This window comes from Carcharodon carcharias, chromosome 17, assembly GCF_017639515.1.
Source record: "Carcharodon carcharias isolate sCarCar2 chromosome 17, sCarCar2.pri, whole genome shotgun sequence".
NCBI classification, from domain to species: Eukaryota; Metazoa; Chordata; class Chondrichthyes; order Lamniformes; family Lamnidae; genus Carcharodon; species Carcharodon carcharias.
In genome coordinates, this window is record NC_054483.1 from 103,180,927 (window position 1) to 103,204,812 (window position 23,886).

The following is a 23,886-nucleotide window of genomic DNA, read 5'->3' on the forward strand; positions in this document are numbered from 1 at the left end:
GCATTTCTCTTGCTTTTCTCAGACTCAATTCATTTACTTGGTGGCTTGCATGGATGTGCTTCAACATTTCTTCCCTTAGGGATGATGACTCTTATTTCCTTTGTTCAAGATGCCATCTTGGGCTATCAGTTCACCTCGGTATGCCCAAAATGCTCTTGTGATCACAGTTGTGTCCTTGATGCTCTCAGGCCATTCTTGCACACTTGGAGATTGTATCTTGTTGGTTAGATCGCTTGATTCGAGCAAGGCGCTTGTCTGTCAGATTCATCATCTCTGCTGGGTTGATGAATTCCAGAGCATGTCGAGCTGCTGCTTCACTTTGAATCTAGAAGATCTCACATTCTGTTGTAACATCCTCAACTTTCTTCATGGGGAGTGCTGCTCTCAACTGCATGTCAGCAATGTACATCTGTTTCCTTTGCTTCTATGTCACGTGCAGATGATTGACACCACATCCACAAACATTCATTCCCTCCACCACTAATGCACAGTGGCAGCAGTATGTACCATCCACAAGATGCACTGCCAGGAACTAAGCAAGGCTCCTTCGACACCACCTTCCAAACCCATGACGGCTACCATCTAGAAGAACAAGGGCAGCAGAGATATGGGAACATCACCACCTGGAAGTTTCCCTCCAAGCCACTCACCATCCTGACTTTGAAAGAACTGCGATATATTTCCCTGTCGCTGGGTCAAGATCCTAGAACTCCCTCCCTAACAGCACTGTGGGTGTACCCACAGCACCTGGAGTACAGGGTTCAAGAAGGCAGCTCACCCCCACCTTCTCAAGGGCAATAAATGCTGGCCTAGCCAACAATGTCCACATCCCATGAATTAATAAAAAAGCGATATCTCTGTAAATGAAGTAACATTCTTTGCAGATACTTTGGAGCAGATAGTAGTGGTTTGAGGAGAATGCTTTGAAGTGGCTTGTGGTTGGATCCACCGTTACGTTGTCTCTCCCAAGCAGGCTTTGATGAAAATGCTCACAATCAAAAGCAATAGTCAGGCACTGTGTCTCGATCTAAGCCTAATGTTCAGTTTGCATTAATGGCCTGGATGCAAGTGGGACTGGTGGTCCTTGCGCATCAGTGTAAATGGGACTGGTGATCCTTGCGCATCACGGTTGCTCTAAGACCTGTTTCGCTGGCATCAGACTGCAAGGCGACTTCTTCATTGAAGTCATAGTACTTCACTGGTGTTGTTGTCACTTGTTGTTGATTTTATTGAACGCTGATTCGTGTTCTGTACCCCAATACCACTGCACATCCTTGGCTGTGAGCTTGCATAATGCTTCACACTCCGACGATAAATTAGGCAAAAACTTTGCTAAACAGTTCATGAATCCAACAAATTATTGCACTGCTTTCACTTCTGTTGGTTGCTGCATCGCTGCTACAGCTCTCACCTTGTCAGGATCTGGGCGAAGACCTTTTGCTGTTAGTACATGACCTATGTATTTGACTTCACGCATCTTCAATTGCAATTTTTTCTCATTCAGTTTCAGGTTCATTTGGCAAGCTTTCTCTACTAGTCGTATTAAATTCTGATCATGGTCATTTATGGCTTCTTCCTTTGCGTTTCCACATCAATAGAATAGCAGATCATCCACTATGGCTTCCACTCCGGGAAGATCACTGACTATCTCATGCTCTCTGTGTTGATACTCTTCTGCAGCCATGGAAATGCTAAATGGCACGCACAACCATCTTGAGGGCAGCTGAAACTCTTCTCGGCAGATACTGAATTGGTCTTACAGTCTCATCTATTCTGGATGATATTCTTCAGGTAGACATCCCAATCCTATAAACACATCTTTGTACTCCTCTAGGATCTGTTAGTAGTCAATGGTTTAGTGTGCTGCGACACATTGTAAATCTCTGCTGGCATGTTTAGGGTTACCAGTCAGAGCTTTAGACTTGCTCTGGCTGAGAGAGTGGCTGTTGCATACTGTCTATGATCTGAAACTCCAGCTCTTCATTCTTGCCATTGCATTGGGCTGTCAAACTAATTTGTCCTCTCAGTATGAGTATCGTGCCATCATATAGCCTCAACCTTACTTTCGAGGGCTTCATTTTTGGATTGCCATATTGAGCTACTTCACACAGGCCTGTGAAGGTCATGATGTTGCATGATGCAGCAGTGTGGATCTGACACTTCTTGTTAACTTGATGTTCTCCTTCTGCGATCATCATTGTAACAGTCACAAACAAGTCATTACTAATAAATTTGATGGAGCCAGCCTGTTGTATCAGACTCTTCGGTTAATATCTCTCCAGTGGCTATCTGCATAGGCTTGTTTTGCTTCTTTCTAGCCAAACACTTGTGTGTAAAATGATTTGGCCTCTTGCAATTAAAACACTGCTTTCCCCACACTGGACAATCCTTCTTTTCTTTTGTATGATGTCCTTCGTATTATTTGCTTCCAGCCTTTTGTCTGCAATTGTTCTGCTCTTTCGGCCTGGAATGTCTCTCAGCGTAGGTTTGTTGTGCTATACATGTGCTCTAGCTGATGTTTTACAACCCCTACGTTTCTGCACATGTCTATCGCTTTCTTGAGAGTAAGCTTCTCCTCTCTCAGTAATCTTGCTCTCACTGTCAGATCTCACGCCTAAGACAATTCTATCTTTAATGAAATCATCTTTTAGTTGCCTAAATTCACATGATTCTGTGTTACTGCAGTCACCATATTTGAGCCCTAGTGTTGAATATATAGCATTTATAAGTTACATTCGCTTGGGGTTCAAAGAGTGTCTTCAAAGCTTTCAAAATCTCTGCCATCTGTTATTTTTGTTCTTCGGATAGATTTAGGGTGGAATACAATTTGTAGCAGTCTCTCCCCAGCGGTGTTAAAAGTATTGATACTCATATTGGCTACAGCTTGTTGATTAAATCTGTTGCAATCTCATAGTTTTGTCATTGGAAATAGAAAAATTGCCAGCTCTGCCACGTATCTCCTTTAATTTAGTAGGAGCTGGGAGTCAAAAATTTACAGCCATTTTTGTTTCACCCACTATTTTACTTGAAGCCTTCAGTTTGTGTTAGCTTCTCCTTGCCTGTGCTTTTTTTAGCAGCTTTTAGCTGTGGCTTCTCTTCCGGCTTTTCAAAACTCAATCTCAGTTCCATTTTTGACACCATGCTGAGTTCAAAGACTGCAGCATGTCTAGTGTAGTGACTTTATTGAACTGAATGTATCTTGGTTGCCCCCAGACATTCTCTCATGGTAGAGGTCATGTTTATTTTTTTCAGTTTGTGCCTTGAATAAAAAGATATAACCTGCATTTCTATAGCACCATTCATGACCTCAGGATGTCCCAAAGAGCTTCACAACCAATGGAGTACTTGAAGTCTGTGTCAATTTTTCCAGCTGGTTTCCAGCATATTTTGAACCCTGCAATCAGGTTTCTGGCCCTGACACATCACTGAAACAGCACTTGTGAAGATTACAAATGAAATCCTATGTTACTGTGGCCATGGTAAACTTTCCATCCTCATCCTTCATAACCTGTTTGCAGCTTTTCACATGGTTGACCACATCATCCTCCACTGATGCTTCTCCTCTGTCCTCACCTGGTTCCATTTTTACCTATCAAATTAGAGCCAGCGAATCACTTTGAATGGCTTTGCTTCCTGCTCCCGCACTGTTACCTCTGGTGTCCCTCAAGGATCTATTGTTGGCCCCTTCTTATTTCTCATCTACATGCTGTAACATCACCCAAAAACACAATGTTAGCTTCTGCATGAACACTGACAACACCCAGCTCTACGTCACCACAACTGTCAACCTCACCATCTCCGATATGTCAGACTGTTTGTACGATATCCAGCACTGGATGAGCGGAAATTTTCTCCAAATAAATATTGGGAAGTATGAAGCCTTCTGTAATACCTCCCAGCTCTGCCCTGTCTCAGCTCATCTGCTGCTGAAACCCTTATCCATGCCTTTGCTATCTCTATACTTGACTCTTCCAATGCTTTCCTAGCTGGCCTCCTGTCCTCCATCCTACAGAAGTTTGAGGTGATCCTAAACTTTACTGCCCATATTCGAATCAACACCCTTCAACCCTGTGCTCACAATCCAGCCACGCCTTAATTTTAAATTTTCTCCCTTGGTTTCAAATCCCTTCATGGCCTATTTCTGTAATCTCCTCCAGTTCCACAGTCTTCTGAAATCTTGGCACTCTTTCAATTCTGACCTCTTGAGCATCTCTGATTTTAGTCACTCCACCATTGGCAGCCATGCCTTCAGCTGTCTGGGCCCCACATCCTGGAATTCTCTCTCAAAACCTCTCCACTCTCTACCTCTCTCCCCTCTTCCAGAGATTCCTTAAAACCTACCTCTTCGACCAAGCTGTTGGTCATCTGTCCAAATGTATGGCTCAGTGTCAAATTTTGTTTGATAGTGCTTCCGTGAAGCCTCTGGGGACCTTTTGCCAGGTTAGAGTGCTATAGAAGTTCACGTTGTTGTTGTTGTTGAAGTGTAGGGAAACACACCAATCCCTGCCTCAAAACAGGTATACCAAGGCAAACAAGGGCAGCTCAAAATTCCCAGCATTTTAATTGAAATTGTTAGAGAACCCAGGAGTATTTTGCACAGATGAAGAAATAAAGGATTCTATCTGCACGGTTAAAAGCTGCGCTGTAATAGAGATGTACACTCTACAGTGATTGGCAGGTCCTGCTGAGCATGCCCGCACATTCACAGCTGCCCCCAACAGTTGTCATGGGAACAACGAGCAATTCAAAACCGTGGCACCCGCCATGGAGTGTCAAACCTAAGGAATGTGACTCGGTGGGGGCAGGAGGGGATGCAGTCTGCCTTTCCCACTTCATTGTGCAGCATAAATAAGGATTGGGCCTCCTATCCTGGATTGGAGGGAGCGAACACCAGCTTCAGCTCTCAAATCAATCAGAAGACCCAACAGTTGTCATTTCGAGGGGAGCAAAGCCCATTGTTCAGTGATAGGATTACTCACAGCAATGACTGGGACCCTAGTGAGGCTATAAGGCGTTGAGAAAGGGATTAACAGGATTAAACTGTCTATCTGTATGTCAAACGAATTAGCTAGATTTGACTGAAACTGTCAAGATTCTATCAGCTTAGCTGCCTGACAATACAGTTACCATCAATGGCTTCATTGCAAACTCCATACATTAATATATTCAGGAGGAGGCGCGAGAAATTGAAAAGCACGATCAGGGCAGCAGGAGTTAAGAACTTTCTAACTGAAGGAAGGAAGATAATGAGGCAGAGGGGAGAGAGATGGTGCCAAAGAGATTGGAATGGAGAAATAACCAAGAATGAAAAGGGGGCGGAGCTGTAATCCAGTGACAGAGGAGGGGAGAGGGGGATGAACAATAATCCAGTGTCGGAGGAGTGGAGAGGGTTGAACTGTAATCCAATGTTAGAGGAGCGGAGAGGGGGTTTGAACAGTAATCCAGTGTTGGAGGAGGGGATATAATCCAGTGTCGGAGCAGTAGAGAGGGGGATGAACAGTAATCCGGAGTCGAGGAGTAGGGGGGGGTGGGGATGAGCTGTAATCCAGTGTCCAAGGAGTAGAGGGGGGAAGATGAGCTGTAATCCAGTGTCAGAGGAGTGGAGAGGAGTTGAGCTGTAATCCAGTGTCAGAGAAGTGGAGAGGGGTTGAGCTGTAATCCAGTGATGGAGGAGCAGAGAGGGGGGATCAACAGTAAACCATGTCAGAGGAATGGAGAGGGGGTGAACAGTACCCCAGTGTCAGAGTAGAGAGGGGGATGAGCTGTAATCCAGTGTTGGTCATTATCAATCATTCTTCGAAGAAGTAACAGGTGCTGTGAATAAAGGGGTGTACAGTACTTAGACTTTCAGGAGGAGCCTCATCAAAGATTGTGGAAAATAAAAGCTCATGGTGTATTAGGTAACATTGGCATGGATAGAAGATTGGCTAGCTAACAGGAATAGGAGAGTAGGTATAAATGGGTCATTTTCTGGTTGACAGAATATGACGAGTAGTGCGCCATAGGGATTGGTGATGGGACCTCAACTCTTTATAATTTATATAAATGATTTGGATGAAGGAATCAATAATATGGTTACTAAATTTGCTGATGACACAAAGATAGGTGGGAAAATAAGAAGTAACAAAAGGATATAGATAGATTAGGTGAGTAGGCAAAGATCTGGCAAATGGAGTATAATGTGGGAAAATGTGAGGTTGTCCATTTTGGTGGGACGAATAAAATAAAGGCATATTATTTAAACAGTGAAAGATTGCAGAGCTCTGCAATGCAGAGGATTCTGGGTGTCCTAGTGCATGAATCGCAAAAGGTTAGGATGCAGGTGCAGTAAGTAATTAGCAAAGCTAATAGCATGTTATTGTATATTGCAAGAGGAGCTGAATGCAAGAATAGGGAAGTTATGTTTCAGTTGTACAGGGCACGAGTGAGACCACATCTGGAGTACTGTGTACGGTATTGGTCATCTTATTTAAGGAAAGATGTGAATGCATTACAAGCAGTTCAGAGAAGGTTTACTAGATTAATACCTGGAATGGGCGGGTTGTGTTGTGAAGAGAGGCTGGACAGGCTAGACTTGTATCCACTGGAGTTTAGAAGAGTAGGAGGTGACTTGATTGAAACATATGAGATCCTGAGGGGACTTGACAGGGTGGATGTGGAGAGAATGTTTCCTCTTGTGGGAGAATCTAGAACGATGGGTCACTGTTTAAAATTAAGAGGTCGCTCATTTAAGACATGAAAAAATTTTCTCTCATAGTCTTGTGAGACTTTGGAACTCTCTTCCTCAGAAGGTGGTTGAGGTAAAGACCTTGAACATTTTTAAGGCAGAGGTAGATAGATTCTTGATACACAAGGGGTGAAAGGTTATAGGGATAGGCAGGAATATGGAGTGAGGTTAAAATCAGATCAGCCATGATTTTATTGAATGGTGGAGCAGGCTACTCCAGTTCCTAATCTGTATGTTCGTATGTACATATCAATCTTATCTGTGCTGTCCAGGTGAGTGATATGGCTCACTCGATTAATCCAACCCTGATTGCCATGGCCTGTGGTTCATATCGCCGCGGGAAGCCCACCTGTGGGGATGTGGACGTTCTCATCACACATCCAGATGGAAAATCGCACAAAGGTGTCTTCAATAAGATCCTTGCTGGGCTGAGGGACACAGGTGAGTGTGACAAATAAATGTGGTAAGGGTACAAGTACAAGCTATGAAGCATAGGCCTCCTCAGTGTCCGGTACTAGAGGTGAAGCTCACAATGCTCCCAGGCAGGATCTTGGTGGGTAGCATTCTTACCACTCTTAGAGGGATCAAGGGTTCAATCCCTAGTCCAGAGACTTGAACACTTAATCCAGCCTGACATTTCAGTACACTTGGACATGGACTGACACAGTCCATCTCCAAATCCAGCAAGATCTGGATGATATGGGCTGACAAGTGGCAAGTAACATTCATGCCACACAAGTACCAGGCAATGAACATCTCCAGCAAGAGGGAATCTAACCATCGGCCCTTGACATTCAATGGCATTACCATCACTGAATACCCCACTATCAACATCCTGGGTGTTATCATTGACCAGGAACCGAACTGGACTAGCCATATAAATACTGTGGCTACAAGAGCAGGTCAGAGGCGAGGAATCCTGTGGTGATTAACTCACTTCCTACTCGCCAAAGCCTGTCCACCATCTACAAGGCACGAGTCAGGAGTGTGATGGAATACTCCCCACTTGCCTGGATGAGTGCAGCTCCCACAACACTCAAGAAGCTTGACACCATCCAGGACAAAGCAGCCCACTTGATTGGCATCACATCCACAAACATTCACTCTCTCCACCGCCGACGCACAATAGCAGTAGTGTGTAACATCTACAAGATGCACTGCAGGAATTCACCAAGGCCCCCTCAACAGCACCTTCCAAACCCACGACCACTACCATCTAGAAGGACAAGGGCAGCAGATAGGTGGGAACACCACCAGCTGGAAGTTCCCCTCCTAGTCACTCACCAGCCTGCCTTGAAAATATATCACATGCCTACACTGTTGCTGGAACTCCCTTCCTAAAAGCACTATGGGTGTACCTACACCACATGGACTAACAGCAGTTCAAGAAGGCAGCTCACCACCATCTTCTGAAGGGCAATTAGGGATGAGCAATAAAATGCTGGCCCAGCCAGCGAAGCCCACATCCCGTGAATGAATTATAAAAAAAAAAGAGAATACTGAGCTACTGAGCACTACACCTTTGGAGGTTAAATCTTGGATAAGACGTTAAACCAAACTGTCCTCTCAGGTATACATAAAAGATCCTACTGCTACCTTATCAGAGGAGTCCAGCGAAGGTATACCTGGGCTGCTGATCAAAATTTACCCCTCAAGCAACACCACTAAAACAGATTATCTGATCAATTAGTGCTAGTGGGAATGGCTGTGTGCAAATTGCCTGCTGTGTTTCTGACATTACAACTACAGTGACTACACTCCAGGACTTCCCAAAGTATTTTACAGTCAATGAAGTCCTGAGACTGAGAAAGGTGCCAAAATAATGCAAGGTTTTCTTTTAGGCCTAAATTTGGAATCAGTGATAAACAGATCATCAGGGGCCCCTTGGATTTGCCAGTGATGAGCCTGAGGGGCAGTGCAGTGACTGGGTGGTCTGCTAGCGTCTGCTGGTTGCTACGACCGCTGTAATTAGTGCAGTATAAGCAATTATCTGAGGTTGGGACTAAAATACATTGTTGGAGTAAATCATCCATAACAAACCGCTGCAGTACCTGCCCTAGGAGTGTTTGATGGGGACAGTGTAGAGGGAGCTTTACTCTCTAAGTCACCCCATGCTGTAGCTGTCCTGAGAGTGTTTGATGGGGACAGTGTAGAGGGAGCTTTACTCTGTATCTAACCCCATGCTGTACCTGTCCTGGGGGTATTTGATGGGATCAGTGTAGAGGGAGCTTTATTCTGTATCTAACCCTGTGCTGTACCTGTCCTGGGGTTGGTTGATGGGGACAGTGTAGAGGGAGCTTTACTCTGTATCTAACCCCGTGCTGTACCTGTCCTGGGGTTATTTGATGGGATCAGTGTAGAGGGAGCTTTACTCTGTATCTAACCCCGTGCTGTACCTGTCCTGGGGGTGGTTGATGGGGATAGTGTAGAGGGAGCTTTATTCTGTATCTAATCCCATGCTGTACCTGCCCTGAGGGTAGCTGATGGGGACAGTGTTGAGGGTGCTTTACTCTGTATCTAACACCGTGCTGTACCTATCCTGGGAGTGTTTGATGGCGATAGTGTAGAGGGAGCTTTACTCTGTATCTAACCCCGTGCTGTAACTGCCCTGGGAGTGTTTGATGGCGACAGTGTAGAGATAGCTTTACTCTGTATTTAACCTTGGTGTAAGCAAAATGCAAAATACTGCAGATGCTGGAAATCTGAAACAAAAACAGAGAATGCTGGAAAAACTCAACAGGTCTAACAGCATCTGTGGAGAGAAAGAGAGTTAACTTTTCGAGTCCATATGACTTTTCTTCAGAGCTAAAGAGAAGTAAAAATGTGATGAAATGTGTTTGAGGGGGGTGGAGCAGGTGAAGCTGGATGGAAGGTCAGCGATAGGTGGAGGCAAAGGAGAGATTGTCATGAACAAAAGGACAACAGATGTTATGAACAAAAGGACAAAGGGGTGTTAATGGTAGTGATACTGGCTAAAGGAGGTGCTGATGGTGGCATTAAGGTTAGAAAGCAGAATGTGGTAAAAGCAGGACAAGGGTAAGCACTCTGGGAAGAACAACATGAGCAAGTGACAGATGGCCGGAGTGGGGGTCGGAGGAGGGGACTGTGGAGGGAAAAAGATCGAAAATAAGATAAAAGGTGGGATAAAACAATGAATAAAACTGAAAATAAATAAAAAATAAAAATAAATAAAAATGAATGTTGAAAAAAGGGGAGAAAAAAGGGGTGAGGATGGAGGAGAGAGTTCATGGTCTGAAGTTGTTGAACTCAATGTTAAGTCCGGAAGGCTGTAAAGTGCCTAATCGGAAGATGAGGACACCCCCCTGTCGGCATTTCGTCAGGACCGTTCCCTCCGGGCCAGCCTGGTCCACTCCTCCATCACCCCAATACCTCAACCCCTCCCACGGCACCTTCCCATGCAATCGCAGAAGTTGCAACACCTGCCCCTTTAATTCCTTCCTCCTCACCATCCAAGGGCCCAAACACTCCTTTCAAGTGAAGCAGCACTTCACTTGCACTTCCCTCAATTTGGTCTACTGCATTCGCTGCTCCCAACGCGGCCTCCTTTACGTTGGAGAGACCGCCTTCAGTCTGTCCGCAAGCATGACCCAGACCTTTCTATCGCTTGCCATTTCAACACACCACATCAGGCACTTTACAGCCTTCCGGATTTAACATTGAATTCAACAACTTCGATCATGAACTCTCTCCTCCATCCCCACTCCTTTTAATCCCCTTTTTTCAATATTCTTTTTTTAAAATTTTTATCCACTTATTTTTATTTATTTTCATTTTTATTCATTGTTTTATCCCCACCTTTTATCCTATTTTTGATCTTTTTCCACCACTGTCCCCTCCCCCCACCCCACCTCCACTAGGGCCATCTGTCACTTGCTCATGTTGTTCTTTCCAGAGTGCTTACCCTTGTCCTGCTATTACCACATTCTGCTTTCTACCTTAATGCCACTATCAGCACCTCCTTTAGCCAGTATCACTACCATTAATACCCCTTTGTCCTTTTGTTCATGACATCTTTGTCAATCTCTCCTTTGCCTCCACCTATCGCTGGCCTTCAATCCAGCTTCATCTGCTCCACCCCCCTCAAACAGTATAAATTTCATCACATTTTTACTTCTCTTTAGCTCTGAAGAAGAGTCATACGAACTCGAAACGTTAACTCTGTCTTTCTCTCCATAGATGCTGTTAGACCTGCTGAGTTTTTCCAGCATTCTCAGTTTTTGTTTAACCTTGGTGTACCTGACTTAAGACTGTCCTGAGTAGATTTTACACAGAGATCTCTCAGTTTCACGAGCGCAACATTTTTTTGACTGAAGTTTGACTTCTGAATTTTCCGTTGAAAGGGTTTCTCACCAATGACCTGGTCAGTCAGGAGGACAGTGGGAACCAGAAGAAATACCTGGGGGTTTGCAGGCTTCCAGGTCCTGGGCATCGTCACCGGCGGCTCGACATCATCGTGGTGCCATACAGTGAGTTTGCCTGCGCCCTGATGTACTTCACCGGCTCTGCACATTTTAACCGGTCCATGCGGGCATTGGCCAAGACAAAGGGCATGAGCCTATCGGAGCACTCGCTGAACTGCCATGTCCTAAGGATGGGGTGTGCCAAGATCAGCACCGGTGTGACCATCTCTACGACATCCGAGCGAGACATCTTTGAGCAGCTGGGACTGCCGTATAGGGAGCCATGTGAGAGGGACTGGTGATGTGTTGCTGCAGGATGGCAGAGGCCTTATTTGGCTGTGGCTGTGAATGCATCACCCAGTGTGGCACTGAACCACATTTGCCAGGAACACGCAGGGTTCAGCTCCTGGTCTGTGCTGAACTGCCTACTTTGAGTGGTTTTTATGCATCCAAAACACAAAATAACAGTTCACCTTCGGTGAGCTTTACAGTCTGAAAAAAGAAAGTGGCCTATTTTTTTACAAACAGGGCCAAAGCGTACAAACATAGGGAAGGTATGCTAAATCTGTGTAAATCACTGGGTAGGCCTCAGCTGTGCGCAGTTCTGGCCACTTCTAAATAAAATGTCAAGGCCTTGGAGAGGGAGCAAAGGAGATTTGCTGGAGTAGTACCAAGGATGAGAGATTTAAGTTATGTTGAGATACTGGAGAAGCAGGTATTTTTCTCCTTGGAGCCAAGAAGCTTAATATAAGAGATTTAATAGAAGTGTTCAAATCATTAGGGTTTTGGTTAGAGTGAATCGATTTTTCCACTGGCTGGAGGGTTGGTAACTAGAGGTCATAGATTTAAGGTAATTAACAAAAAACTGGAAGGGAGATGAGATTTTTTACGCAATGAGCTATGATCTGGATTGATCAGTGGAAGCAGACTCGATAATAACTTCCAAGATTGCAGAGTGGAAAGAGTAGGGGAAGGCAAATTAATTGAATCATTCTCTCGAAGAGCTGGCCAGGCACAATGGGCCAAATGGCCTCCCTTGTGGTATGATTCTATGGCTCTGCCATCTGCTTCACCTCATCCGTTTTTGCCTGTTGAATCCCTCAGATCCTGGGTGACTTTCTGCCCTCGACAGTGCAGCTGTCTCTACAGCCCCTGCGCTGTGGACCTCACACAGTCACTGGACAAGTCAGGCTCACCATCTCCGCTCCACACTCCCACCTCCCAAGGAGCCAACAACAACCCACTATCCCACATGCATTTGACAATTAAAAACAGGAGGAACCCATTCATCCCTTTGAAAGCTCTTCCTGCAAAAACAGGTATTATAAGCTCCTACATGCATATAAAAAGAAAAAGAGTAGCTAAAGTGAGTTGGTCCATTAGAAGGTGAGACTGGGGAATTAATGGGAAATGAGGAAATGGCAGAGGCTTTGAACAAGACTTTTATATTCTTCTTCAAAGTAGAAGACGCAAGAAGCATCCAAGAATAGTTGAAAATCAATGGGCAAAAAGGAGGGAGGAACTTAGAACAATCACTATCACTTGAAAAAAAGTAATGGGAAAACTAATGGGACTTAAGGCTGGCAGGTCCCTGGGACCTGATGGCCTGCATCCTAGGATCTTAAAAGAAAAGATAGTGGATACATTTAATCGTTGACTCTTCCAAAATTTCCTAGATTCTGTAAAGGTCCCAGCGGAGTGGAAAACTGCATATGTAACACCTCTGTTCAAGAAAGGAGGGAGACAGAAAGCAGAAAACTATAGGCCAGTTAGTCTAACATGTATCATTGTGAAAATGCAAGAATCCATTTTTAAAGAGGTAATAGGACATTTAGAAAATCACAAAATAATCAATCCAAATCAGCATGGTTTTGTAAAAGGGAAATCATATTTGACTGATTTATTAAAGTGGATTTAATAAACAAGGTGGATAAAGGGGAACCAGAGATGTGGTACATTTGGATAGGCTGAGGGGAGACGTGATAGAGATATTCAAGATCCTTAAGAGAACATCATGAACTAGAGGGCACAGATTCAAAATAATTGGCAAAAGGAGTAAAGGTGATGAGGAAATATTTTTCACCCAGCGGATGGTTGGAGTCTGGAACAAATTTCCTGAGAGCATGGTGGACGCAGGTTCGATCGAGGTATTCAAAGGGGGATTTGGATTGCTATCTGAAAAGAGAGAATGTACAAGATTACAGGGATAAGGCAGGGGAGCAGGGACTAGGTAGAACGATCATTCAGAAAGTCAGTGAAGACTTGATGGGTCGAATGGCCTCCTGCACTGTAAAGATTCTGTGAATTTCCAAATGGCATTCCATAAGGTACCACATAAAATATTACTACACAAGGTAAGAGCATAGGGTGTTGTGGTGATATATTACCATGGATAGAAGACTAGCTAACTAACAGGAAACAGATTGTAACTAGTCGGGATAAATGGATCATTTTCAGGTTGGCAAACTGTAATTAGTGGAGTGCCACAAGGATCAGTGTTGGGCCCTCAACTATTTACGATCTATATCAATAATTTGGATCAAGGGGCCAACTGTAGTGTAGTCAAATTGCTGATGTTACCAAGCTAGGTAGGAGAGCAAGTCGTGAGGAGGATACAAACTCTGCAAAGCGACATAGGTAATATAAGGGAGTAATTTACTGACATGGATTGAGGATTGGTTAACGGACAGAAAACAAGAGAGTAGGGATAAATGGATCATTCTCAGAGTGGCAGGCTGTGACTAGTGGGGTACCACAAGGATCAGTGCTTGGGCCCCAGCTATTCACAATCTACTTCAATGATTTGGATATGGGGACCAAATGTAATATTTCCAAGTTTGCTGATGACACAAAATTTGGTGGGAATGTGAGTTGTGAGGAGGTTGTAAAGAGGCTTCCAGCGGATTTCTACAGGCTAAGTGAGTGAGCAAGAACATGGCAGGTGGACTATTGGGGGGGGGGGGGGTGGCGGCAGTGCAGTGAAGGTATCCACTTTGGTAGGAAAAACAGAAATGTGGAAATGTGGAGTATTTCTTAAATAGGGAGAAATTGGAAAGTACTGATATCCAAAGGGACCTGGGTGTCCTTGTTCATAAGTCACTGAAAGCTAACTTGCAGATGAAACAAGCAATTAGGAAGGCAAATGGTGTGTTGGCATTTACTGCAACGGGATTTCAGTGCAGGAGTAAAGAAGTCTTGCTGCAGTTGAATAGACCCTTGGTGAAACTGCACCTGGAATATTGTGTGCAATGATGGCGCAGTGGTATTGTCACTGGACTAGTAATCCAGAGACCCAGGGTAATGCCCTGGGATTCCAGGTTCCAATCCTGCCATGGCAAATGGTGGAATTTGAATTTGAATAGATAACCATGGAACCATTGTCAATTGTTGTAAAAACCCATCTGGTTCACTAATGTCCTTTAGGGAAAGAAATCTGTCATCCTTACCTGGTCTGACTCCAGACCCACAGCAATATGGTTGACTCTTAAATGCCCTCTGAAATGACCTAGCAAGCCACTAGGTTGTAACAAACTGCAACAAAGTGACAAAAAAAGAATGTAACTGGACGGACCACCTGGCATCAACCCAGCCACCAAAAATGACACTGGCAAACTCAGCCCTGTCGACCCTGCAAAGTCCTCCTTACTAACATCTAGGGGCTAGTGCCAAAATTGTCTCACAGACTAGTTAAGCAATAGCCTGACATAGTCATCCTCACAGAATCATACCTGACAGATAATGTCCTAGACTCCACCATCATTATCCCTGGGTATGTCCTGTCCCACTGGCAGGTCAGGCCCAGCAGAGGTGGCGGGCACCGTGGTATACAGTTGGGAGGGAGTTGCCCTGGGAGTCCTCATTGTCGACCCCGGACCCCATGAAATCTCATAGCATCAGGTCAAACATGGGCAAGGAAACTTCCTGCTGATTACCACGTACCGCCCTCCCTCAGCTGATGAATCAGTGCTCCTCCATGTTGAACACCATTTGGAAGCACTGAGGGTGGCAAGGGCACAGACTGTACACTGGTTGGGGGACTTCAATGTCCACCACCAAGAATGGCTTGGTAGCACCACTACTGACCAAGTCCTAAATGACATAGCTACAAGACTGGGTCTGCAGCAGGTGGTGAGGGAACCAACAAAAGGGAAAAAAATTACTTGACCTCATCCTCAACAACCTACCTGCCGCACTTGCATCTGTCCATGACAGTATCGGTAGGAGTGACCACCGCACAGTCATTGTGGAGATGAAGTCCCACCTTCACATTAAGGATACCCTCCATCGTTTTGTGTGGCACTTCCACCGTGCTAAATGGGATAGATTTCGAACAGATCTAGCAACTGAAGACTGGGCATCCATGAGGCACTGTGGGCCATCAGCAGCAGAAGTGTACTCAAAACACAATGTGTAACCTCATGGCCCGGCATATCCCCCACTCTACCATTGCCACCAAGCCTGGGGATCAACTCTGGTTCCATGAAGAGTTCAGGAGGGCATGCCAGGAGCAGGATCAGGCACACCGAAAAAAAATGAGGTGTCAACCTAGTGAAGCTATAACACAGGACTACTTGTGTGTCAAACAGCATAAGCAGCAAGTGATCGAGCTAAACAATCCCACAACCAACGGATCAGATCTAAGCTCTGCAGTCCTGCCACTTCCAGTCATGAATGATGGTGGACAATTAAACAACTCACTGGAGGAGGAGGATCCACAAATATCCCCATCCTCAATGATGGGGGAGCCCAGAACATCAGCACAAAAGGCAAGGCTGATGTCTCTTTGCCCTAAAAGGGTGACCCTTAATTTTAAAACAGTGCCCCCTAGTTCTGGACTCACCCACAAGATGAAACATCCTTTCGATGTCCACCTTGTCAAGGCCGTTCAGGATCTTGTATACTTCAGTCATATCACCCCTCACTCTCCTAAACTCCAGTGGAAATGAGCTCAATCTGACCAACCTTTCCTCATAAGACAACCCACTCATTCCAGGTATCAATCTAGTAAACCTCTTTTGAACCGCCTCCAATGCATTTACATCCTTCCTTAAATAAGGAGACCAAAATGCACACAGTATTTGAGGTGCGATCTCACCAATGCCCTGAATAATTGAAGCATAACATCCTTACTTTTATGTTCAATACCTCTCGTAATAAAGGATAGCATTCCATTAGCCTTCTTAATTACATGCTGTATGTAAATGCTAACTTTTTGTGACTCGTACTCGAACACCTAGATCCATCTGCACCTCAGAATTATGCAACCATAAGTCATTTAAGTCATACTCTGCTTTTTTGTTCTTCCTGCCAAAGTGAACAACTTCACATTTTCTCACATTAAACTCCATTTGCCTAATCTTTGCCCACTCACTCAACCAATCTATATCCATCTGCAACCTCATGTCCTCTTCACAACATACTTTCCTACCTATCTTTGCGTCATCTGCAAATTTAGCTACCATGCCTTCACTCCCCTCATCTAAGTCATTGATGTATATCATAAAAAGTTGAGGCCCCAGTACAGACCCCTGTGGGACTCCACTCATCACATCCTGCCAGTCAGAAAAAGACCAATTTATGCATACTCTCTGTTTTCTGTCAGTCAGCCAATCTTCTATCCATGCTAATATGTTACCCACTACACCATGCACTTTAATTTTCCGTAATAATCTTTGATGTGGCATCTTACCAAATACCTTCTGGAAATCCAAGTACAGTACATCTACAAGTTCCCCTTAATCCACTGCGCATGTTACTCCTTCAAAAAACTCCAATAAATCGGTTAAACATTTTCCTTTCACGCAACATGTTGACTCTTCCCAATTGCCTTGAGCTCTTCTAAGTGCCCAGCTATAACCTCCTTAATTCTAATAACTTCCCCACAACAGGTGTCAATCTAACTGGCCTATAGTTTCCTGTTTTCTGCGTCCCTCCCTTCTTGAATAGAGGGGTTATGTTTGCTACTTTCCAGTCTGATGGAACTTTTCCAGAATCTAGCGAATTTTGGAATATTAACACCAGCGCATCAACTACCTCATTAACCACCTCTTTTAAGACCCTAGGATGTAGTCCATTGGGACCCGGAGACTTGCCAGCTTGCAGCTCCATCAATTTGCTCAGTACAGTTTCCCTAATGATTTCAATTTCACCAAGTTCCTTTCTCCTGTTCACCTCCTGATTTGCAGCTTTACTGGAATGTTTTTTGTATCCTCTATAGTGAACACAGAAGCAAAATATTTGTTCATTTCTTCCGCCATTTCCTTATTATCTACTATTAACTCCCCCCTGTCACTCACATTCGCTTTACTTACTCTTTTCCTTTTTAGACGCCTGTAGAAACTCTTGCTATCCATTTTTACATTTCTAACTAGCTTCCTCTCATATTCTTAATTCCTTCTCCCGATTAAGCTTTTATTCTCTGCTATTCTTTGTATTCTGACTAATCGTCTGTTCTGCCATCTTTGCAGAGTTGTATGCTTTATCCTTAAGTTTGATGCTTTCCTTAACATCTCTACCTAACCATGGATGGTGGGTCCTCCCCTTAGAATGTTTCTTTATAGTAGGAATGTACTTATCCTGAATACTCTGAAATATCCACTTAAATGTCTGCTACTGCTTCTCTATTGATCTATCCTCTAGCCTAGTTTCCCAGTTCACTTCAGCCTGCTCAGCTTTCATCCCCACATAGTTGCCCTTATTTAATTTTAAGATACTAGTCTTAGACCCGCTCTTCTCCCTTTCAAACTGGATGTAAAGTTCAATCATATTGTGGTTGCTGCTACCTAGGGGTTCCTTTACTCTGAGGTCATTGATTAATCCTGTCATGTTACACAATACCAAATCTAATATAATCTGCTCTCTGGTTGGTTCCAGAACATACTGCTCTAAGAAACTATCTCAAAAGCATTCTAAGAACTCCTCATCGAGGCTACTACTACCAATCTAATTTTTCCAGTTTATGCGTAGATTAAAATCACTCATGATTACAGAATCACAGAGTGCAGAAGAGGCCCTTCGGCCCATTGAGTCTGCATCGACATTTGAGAAACACTTGACCTACCTACCTAATCCCATTTACCAGCACTTGGCCCATAGCCTTGAATGTTATGACGTGCCAAGTGCTCATCCATGTACTTTTTAAAGGAAGTGAGCGAACCTGCCTCCACCATCCTCCCAGACAGCGCATTCCAGACCGTCTCCATGGTTTTCCCTCACATCCTCCCTAAACCCGCTGCCCCTCACCTTGAACTTGTGTCCCCTCGTCAGGGGAACAGCTGCTCCCTATCCACCCTGTCATGCCCCTCATAATCTTGTACACCTCGATCAGGTCGCCCCTCAGTCTTCTCTGCTCCGACGAAAACAACCCAAGTCTATCCAACCACTCTTCATAACTTAAATATTTCATCCTAGGCAACATCCTGGTGAATCTCCTCTACAAGCCCTCCAGTGCAATTACTGCCATCCTTTCATCACAAGCACACAATATTTTCTCCTGTATACTTTGTCCTACACTGTAGCTACTGTTGGGACTTGTAGACCACTGCCAGTAATGACTTTTTTCCCCTACGATTCCTCATCTCCACCCAAACTGATTCTACAAGCTGATCTCCTGAACTGAGGTCATGTCTAACTATTGCACCAATGCCCTCTTTGATTAACAGTGTTACCCCTCCACCTTTACCTAGTTCCCTATTCTTCTTGAATGTCATGTGCCCTTCAATATTCAGGACCCAATCTTTGTTGTCCTGCAGCCACATCTCCGTAATTTTGCTATCAGATCATATTTATTTACTTCAATGTGGGTCATCAATTCATTTACTTTGTTGTGAACGCTACATGCAATCAGATAGAGAGCCTTCAGTTTTGTCTTTTTGATACCTTTGTAACATCCAGTCTTGACTGTTGATGTATTCATAGTTTTTTTTTCTCTGTCCCTTCCTGCCATTCTCTGACCTTCCTTTCTCATATCACTATTTTGCTCTCCTGCCTTGATTATACCTTGAATTGCTACCCCTACCCAAGCTCGATCCTTCACCCCTCTTGTTTAGCTTAAAGCCCTCTCCACTTCCCTAGTTATGCGATTTGCGAGGACGTTTGTCCCAGCACAGTTCAGGTGTAAACCGTCCCAACAATACAGCTCCCACTTTCCCCAGTACTGATGTCAGTGCCCCACAAACCGGAACCCACTTCTCCCACACCAGTCTTTGAGCCACACATTCGTCTCTCTAATCTTATTTGCCCTATGCCAAATTGCACGTGGCTCAGGTAATAATCCAGAGATTATTACCTGAGGTTTTGCTTCTTAATTTGGTACCTAGCTCCTCATACTGACTTTACAGAATCTCTTTCCTAGTTCTACCTATGTCATTGGTACCTACATGGACCACGACAACTGGATCCTCCCCTTCCCACTGCAAGTTCTTCTCCAGTCCTGAGCAGATGTCCCAAACTCTGGCGCCAGACAGGCAACATAGCCATCTGGACTCCCACTCTTTGCTGCAGAGAACAGTGCCAATCCCCCTCACTATACTATTCCCTATTACCATTACATTCCTTTTTGCTCCCCCCGCTTGAATGGCTTCCTATACCACAGAGCCAGCCAGCTCGTCCATCTTGCAGACCTCGCTTTCATTCACACAGGTTGTGAGCACCTCAAACCTATTTGACAATTGCAAAGCCAGAGGCTCCTCCCCTACCGTTTGCCCATTACCTGCCTCACTGACAGTCACATCCTCCTGTCCCTCACTGCTGACCAAAACAGATGACCCTCTTCCAAAAGGCGTGACTGTCTTCTGGAACAACGTATCCAGGTATTTCTCCCCTCATGTTGCGCAGTGTCTGCATTTCGGCTTCCAGATCAATAATCCTGATCCGGGATTCCTCAAGCTGTTCCTGCAGACGTGTTTGTCATGGATTGCCTTGGCGTCCAAAAGTTCCCACATTTCACAGCTGCAACATAACACCTGTCCCACCATTCTAACTTATGTAATTTAGTTAATTTACTTTAATTACTTTCTTCCTATGTATGCTACAATTTACTGTGTTTATTGAATGCTAGTACCACTGACAGCTAAAGGTTATATACTTAACTACAAGGTATATGTTTTAGATGTTTGTTTAAATTACTTTATTTTTATTGCTCTTTTTTACCTTTATTGTTTGATTTTAAGTTTAAAGTTTTCAAATTTTGGTTTATTACTTTAAAGTTTTTGTTCTTTTTATTTATTGAACTACCTTAACTCACCTGTCTGTTTCTCACACACTGTCCCTTAGACTGAGCACTTACCAGCCAATCGACCTACTAGCTTCTTGTGACATCACAGTTGCTTCTTTTCTTTTTCCCAGACTGTAGCCTCACAGCAGCTCAAATAGTGAAACAGTGCGCTTCTCATCTCCCGACTGTCTCCCGCAGGTCTGCTCCGCCTCCCAGCAAGGTACCCAAGATACCCAAACTGAAGTCCCTGCCGCTCTCCGCGCCCTTTTTAAACTGAAGTCTCTCCTGCTCTCCACAATCTTTTTAAACATGTCCTTTTAAACTAGCACAAAGGAAAATGGTTGTGGTTGTTGGAGGTCAGTCATCTGAGCTCCAGGACATCACTGCAGGAGTTCCTCAGGGTAGTGTCCTCGGCCCATATTTAACTGCTTCATCAGTGACCTTCCTTCCATTATAAGATCGGAAGTGGGGATGTTCGCTGATGATTGCACAACGTTCAGCACCATTTGCGACTTCTCAGATACTGAAACAGTCCATGTCCAAATGCAGCAAGACATGGACAAAATCCAGGCTTAGGCTGACAAGTGGCAAGTAACATTCTCACCACACAAGTGTCAGGCAATGACCATCTCCAATAAGAGAGAATCCAACAATCGCCCCTCAATGTTCACTGGCATTATCATTACTGAATCCCCCACTATCAACAGCTTGGGGGTTACCATTGACCAGAAACTGAACTAGACTAGCCATATAAATACTGTGGCTACAAGAGCAGGTCAGGAGCTAGGAATCATGTGACAGGTAACTCACCTCCTGACTCCCCAAAGCCTGTCTACCATCTACAATGCACAAGTCAGGAGTGTGATGGAATACTCCCCACTTGCCTGGATGAGTGCAGCTCCCACAACACTCAAAAGCTTGACACCATCCAGGACAAAGCAGCCCACTTGATTGGCATCACATCCACAAACATTCACTCCCTCCACCACCGACACATACGAGCAAAAGTGTGTACCATCTACAAGGTGCACTGCAGGAATTCACCAAGGCTCCTTCAACAGCACCTTGCAAACCCACAACCACTACCATCTAGAAGGACAAGGGCAGCAGATAGATGGGCACACCACAGCTGGAAGTTCCCCTCCAAGTCACTAACCATCCTAACTTGGAAATATATTGCCGTTCCTTCACTATCGCTGGATCGCTGGGTCAAAATCTTGGAACTCCCTCCATAACAGCACTGTGGGTGTACTTACACCACATGGACTGCAGCGGTTCAAGAAGGCAGCTCACCACCACCTTCTCAACAGCAACTGGGGATGGGTAATAAATGCTGGCCCAGCCAGCGAAGCCCACATCCCATGAATGAATAAAAAAGTTTTGGTCTCTTACCTAAGGAAGGATATACTGGCCATAGAGGGAGTGCAACAAAGGTTCACCGGACTAATCCCTGGGATGGCGGCATTGTCCAATGAGAAGAGATTGGGAGACTGGGCCTTAGAAGTTTAGAAGGATCAGAGGTGATCTCATTGAAATGTATAAAATTCTTACAGGGCTTGACAGGGTAGATGTAGGAATGATGTTTCCCCTGGTTTGGTTGAGGGTGTCTAGAACCAGGGGTCACAGTCTCAGAATAAGAGACAGGCGATTTAGCACTGAGATGAGCAGGAATTTATTCACTCAGAGAGTGGTGAATCTTTGGAATTCTCAACCCAAGAGGGCTGTGGAGGGTCAGATATTGAGTATGTACACAACATAAACTGTTAGATTTCTAGATACTAATGACATCAAGGGATATGGGGATAGTGCGGGAAGATGATTTTGAGGTAGATCAGCCATGATCTAGTTAAATGGCAGAGCGGGCTCGAGGGGCTGAATAGCCTACTCCTGCTCCAATGTCCTCATAGGTTAAAGTGAGCAGGCAAAAATTTGACAGATGGGGTATAATGTGGGAAAATGTGAGGTTATCCACTTTGGCAGGAAGTACAGAAAAACAGTATTATTTAAATTGGGGTACTCCAGAATGCTGCAGTACAGAGGGATCTGGGTGTCTTTGTACATGAGTCACAAAAAGTTAACATGCAGGTACAGCAAGCAATTAGGAAGGCAAATGGAATATTGGCCTTTATTGAAAGGGGGATGGAGTATAAAAGTATGGAAGAATTGCTACAACTATACAGCACATTAGTGAGACTATACCTAGCATACTGTGTACAGTTTTGGTCACCATATTAAGGAGGGACATGCTTGCACTGAAGGCAGTTCAGAGAAAATTCATTTGACTGATTCCGGGGATGAAGGGGTTGTCTTGTGAGGAAAGGTTGAAGTTTAGAAGAATGAGAGTTGTTCTTATTGAAACATCTAAGATCCTGAAGAGACCTGACAGGGTGGGTGCTGGGAGGATTTTTTCTCTCATGGGGGAATCTAGAACTGGGGGCACAGCTTACAAAGGGGGTCTCATTTAAGATGGAGATGGAGACATTTCTTCTCTCAAAGGATCATTAGTGTTTTGGAATTCTCTCCCACAGCGAGCAGTGGAGGCTGAGTCATTGAAAATATTCAAGGCTAAGTTAGACACATTTTTGATTGACAAGGGGGTCCAGGGCTTTGAGGGACAGATAGGAAAATGGAGTTAAGGCAGATTAGATCAGTCATGATCTTACTGACTGGCAGAGCAGGCTTGAGGGGCCAAATGGCCAACTCCTGCTTCTATTTCTTATGTTCCTATGAACCTGTACTGCCATTCAATTAGATCGGGTGATCTGTGTCTTAACTCCATTTACCCACCTTGGTTTCATAACCTTGAAAATCCTTGTCCACCAAAAATCTATCAATGTAATTTTGAAAGCTGCAAATGACCTCCAGCCTCAACAGCTTTTTGGGGGAGATTGTTCCAGATTTTTTGTTTGATGTACTTCCTGACATCATCCCTAAACAGTCTAGCTCTTAATTTTAAGGTTATGCTTCCTTTTTCAAGATTTTCCCACCAGAGGAGACCGTTTCTCTCTACCTTGTCAACCCTTCTAATCATCTTAAGTACAATTAAAGTATATGAACCCCATCAATATTGAGGTGCATTTTAAGAAGTAGCCTCACTGTTCCCTTGGGGTTGAGTGGGGAAGAGCTGCATTAATGTAGATCAACTTTACCCAGAATGGCTGCTGTTCGGTCGAAGCTGAAACAAGATTGTTGCCACCTTGTGCACAGAATAAATCATTACCATTGCAAGAGGAATGTGGGTCACTTGACAGGCATACAATTAGAAGCTAATCTTTATTTGGTGGGTGCATAACTGAAAGTCCAGGAAGGGCCTACCCCAGGTTTGTACTGGAGTTGTAAAACAAAAACAGAATTACCTGGAAAAACTGAGCAGGTCTGGCAGCATCGGCGGAGAAGAAAAGAGTTGACCTGCCAAACCTGCTGAGTTTTTCAAGGTAATTCTGTTTTTGTTTTGGATTTCCAGCATCCGCAGTTTTTTGTTTTTAACTTTGTACTGGAGTTGGTTGATTTTAGCCAGGTCAGCT

At 44.4% G+C, this 23,886-nt stretch overlaps 1 protein-coding gene across 2 annotated transcripts in view; it reads left to right on the forward strand.

Moving 5' to 3' along the window:
- poll (polymerase (DNA directed), lambda) overlaps positions 1-13,089 on the forward strand; it is a 31,535-nt gene extending 18,446 nt beyond the window's left edge. For both annotated transcript variants that reach the window (XM_041209027.1, XM_041209026.1), the window contains exons 7-8: positions 7,000-7,168; positions 11,089-13,089. In XM_041209027.1, coding sequence (XP_041064961.1) covers positions 7,000-7,168; positions 11,089-11,450 — 531 coding nt within the window. In that variant the 3' untranslated portion in view covers positions 11,451-13,089. The remainder of the gene's footprint in view (positions 1-6,999; positions 7,169-11,088) is intronic.
- The last annotated feature ends 10,797 nt before the right edge of the window (positions 13,090-23,886 follow it).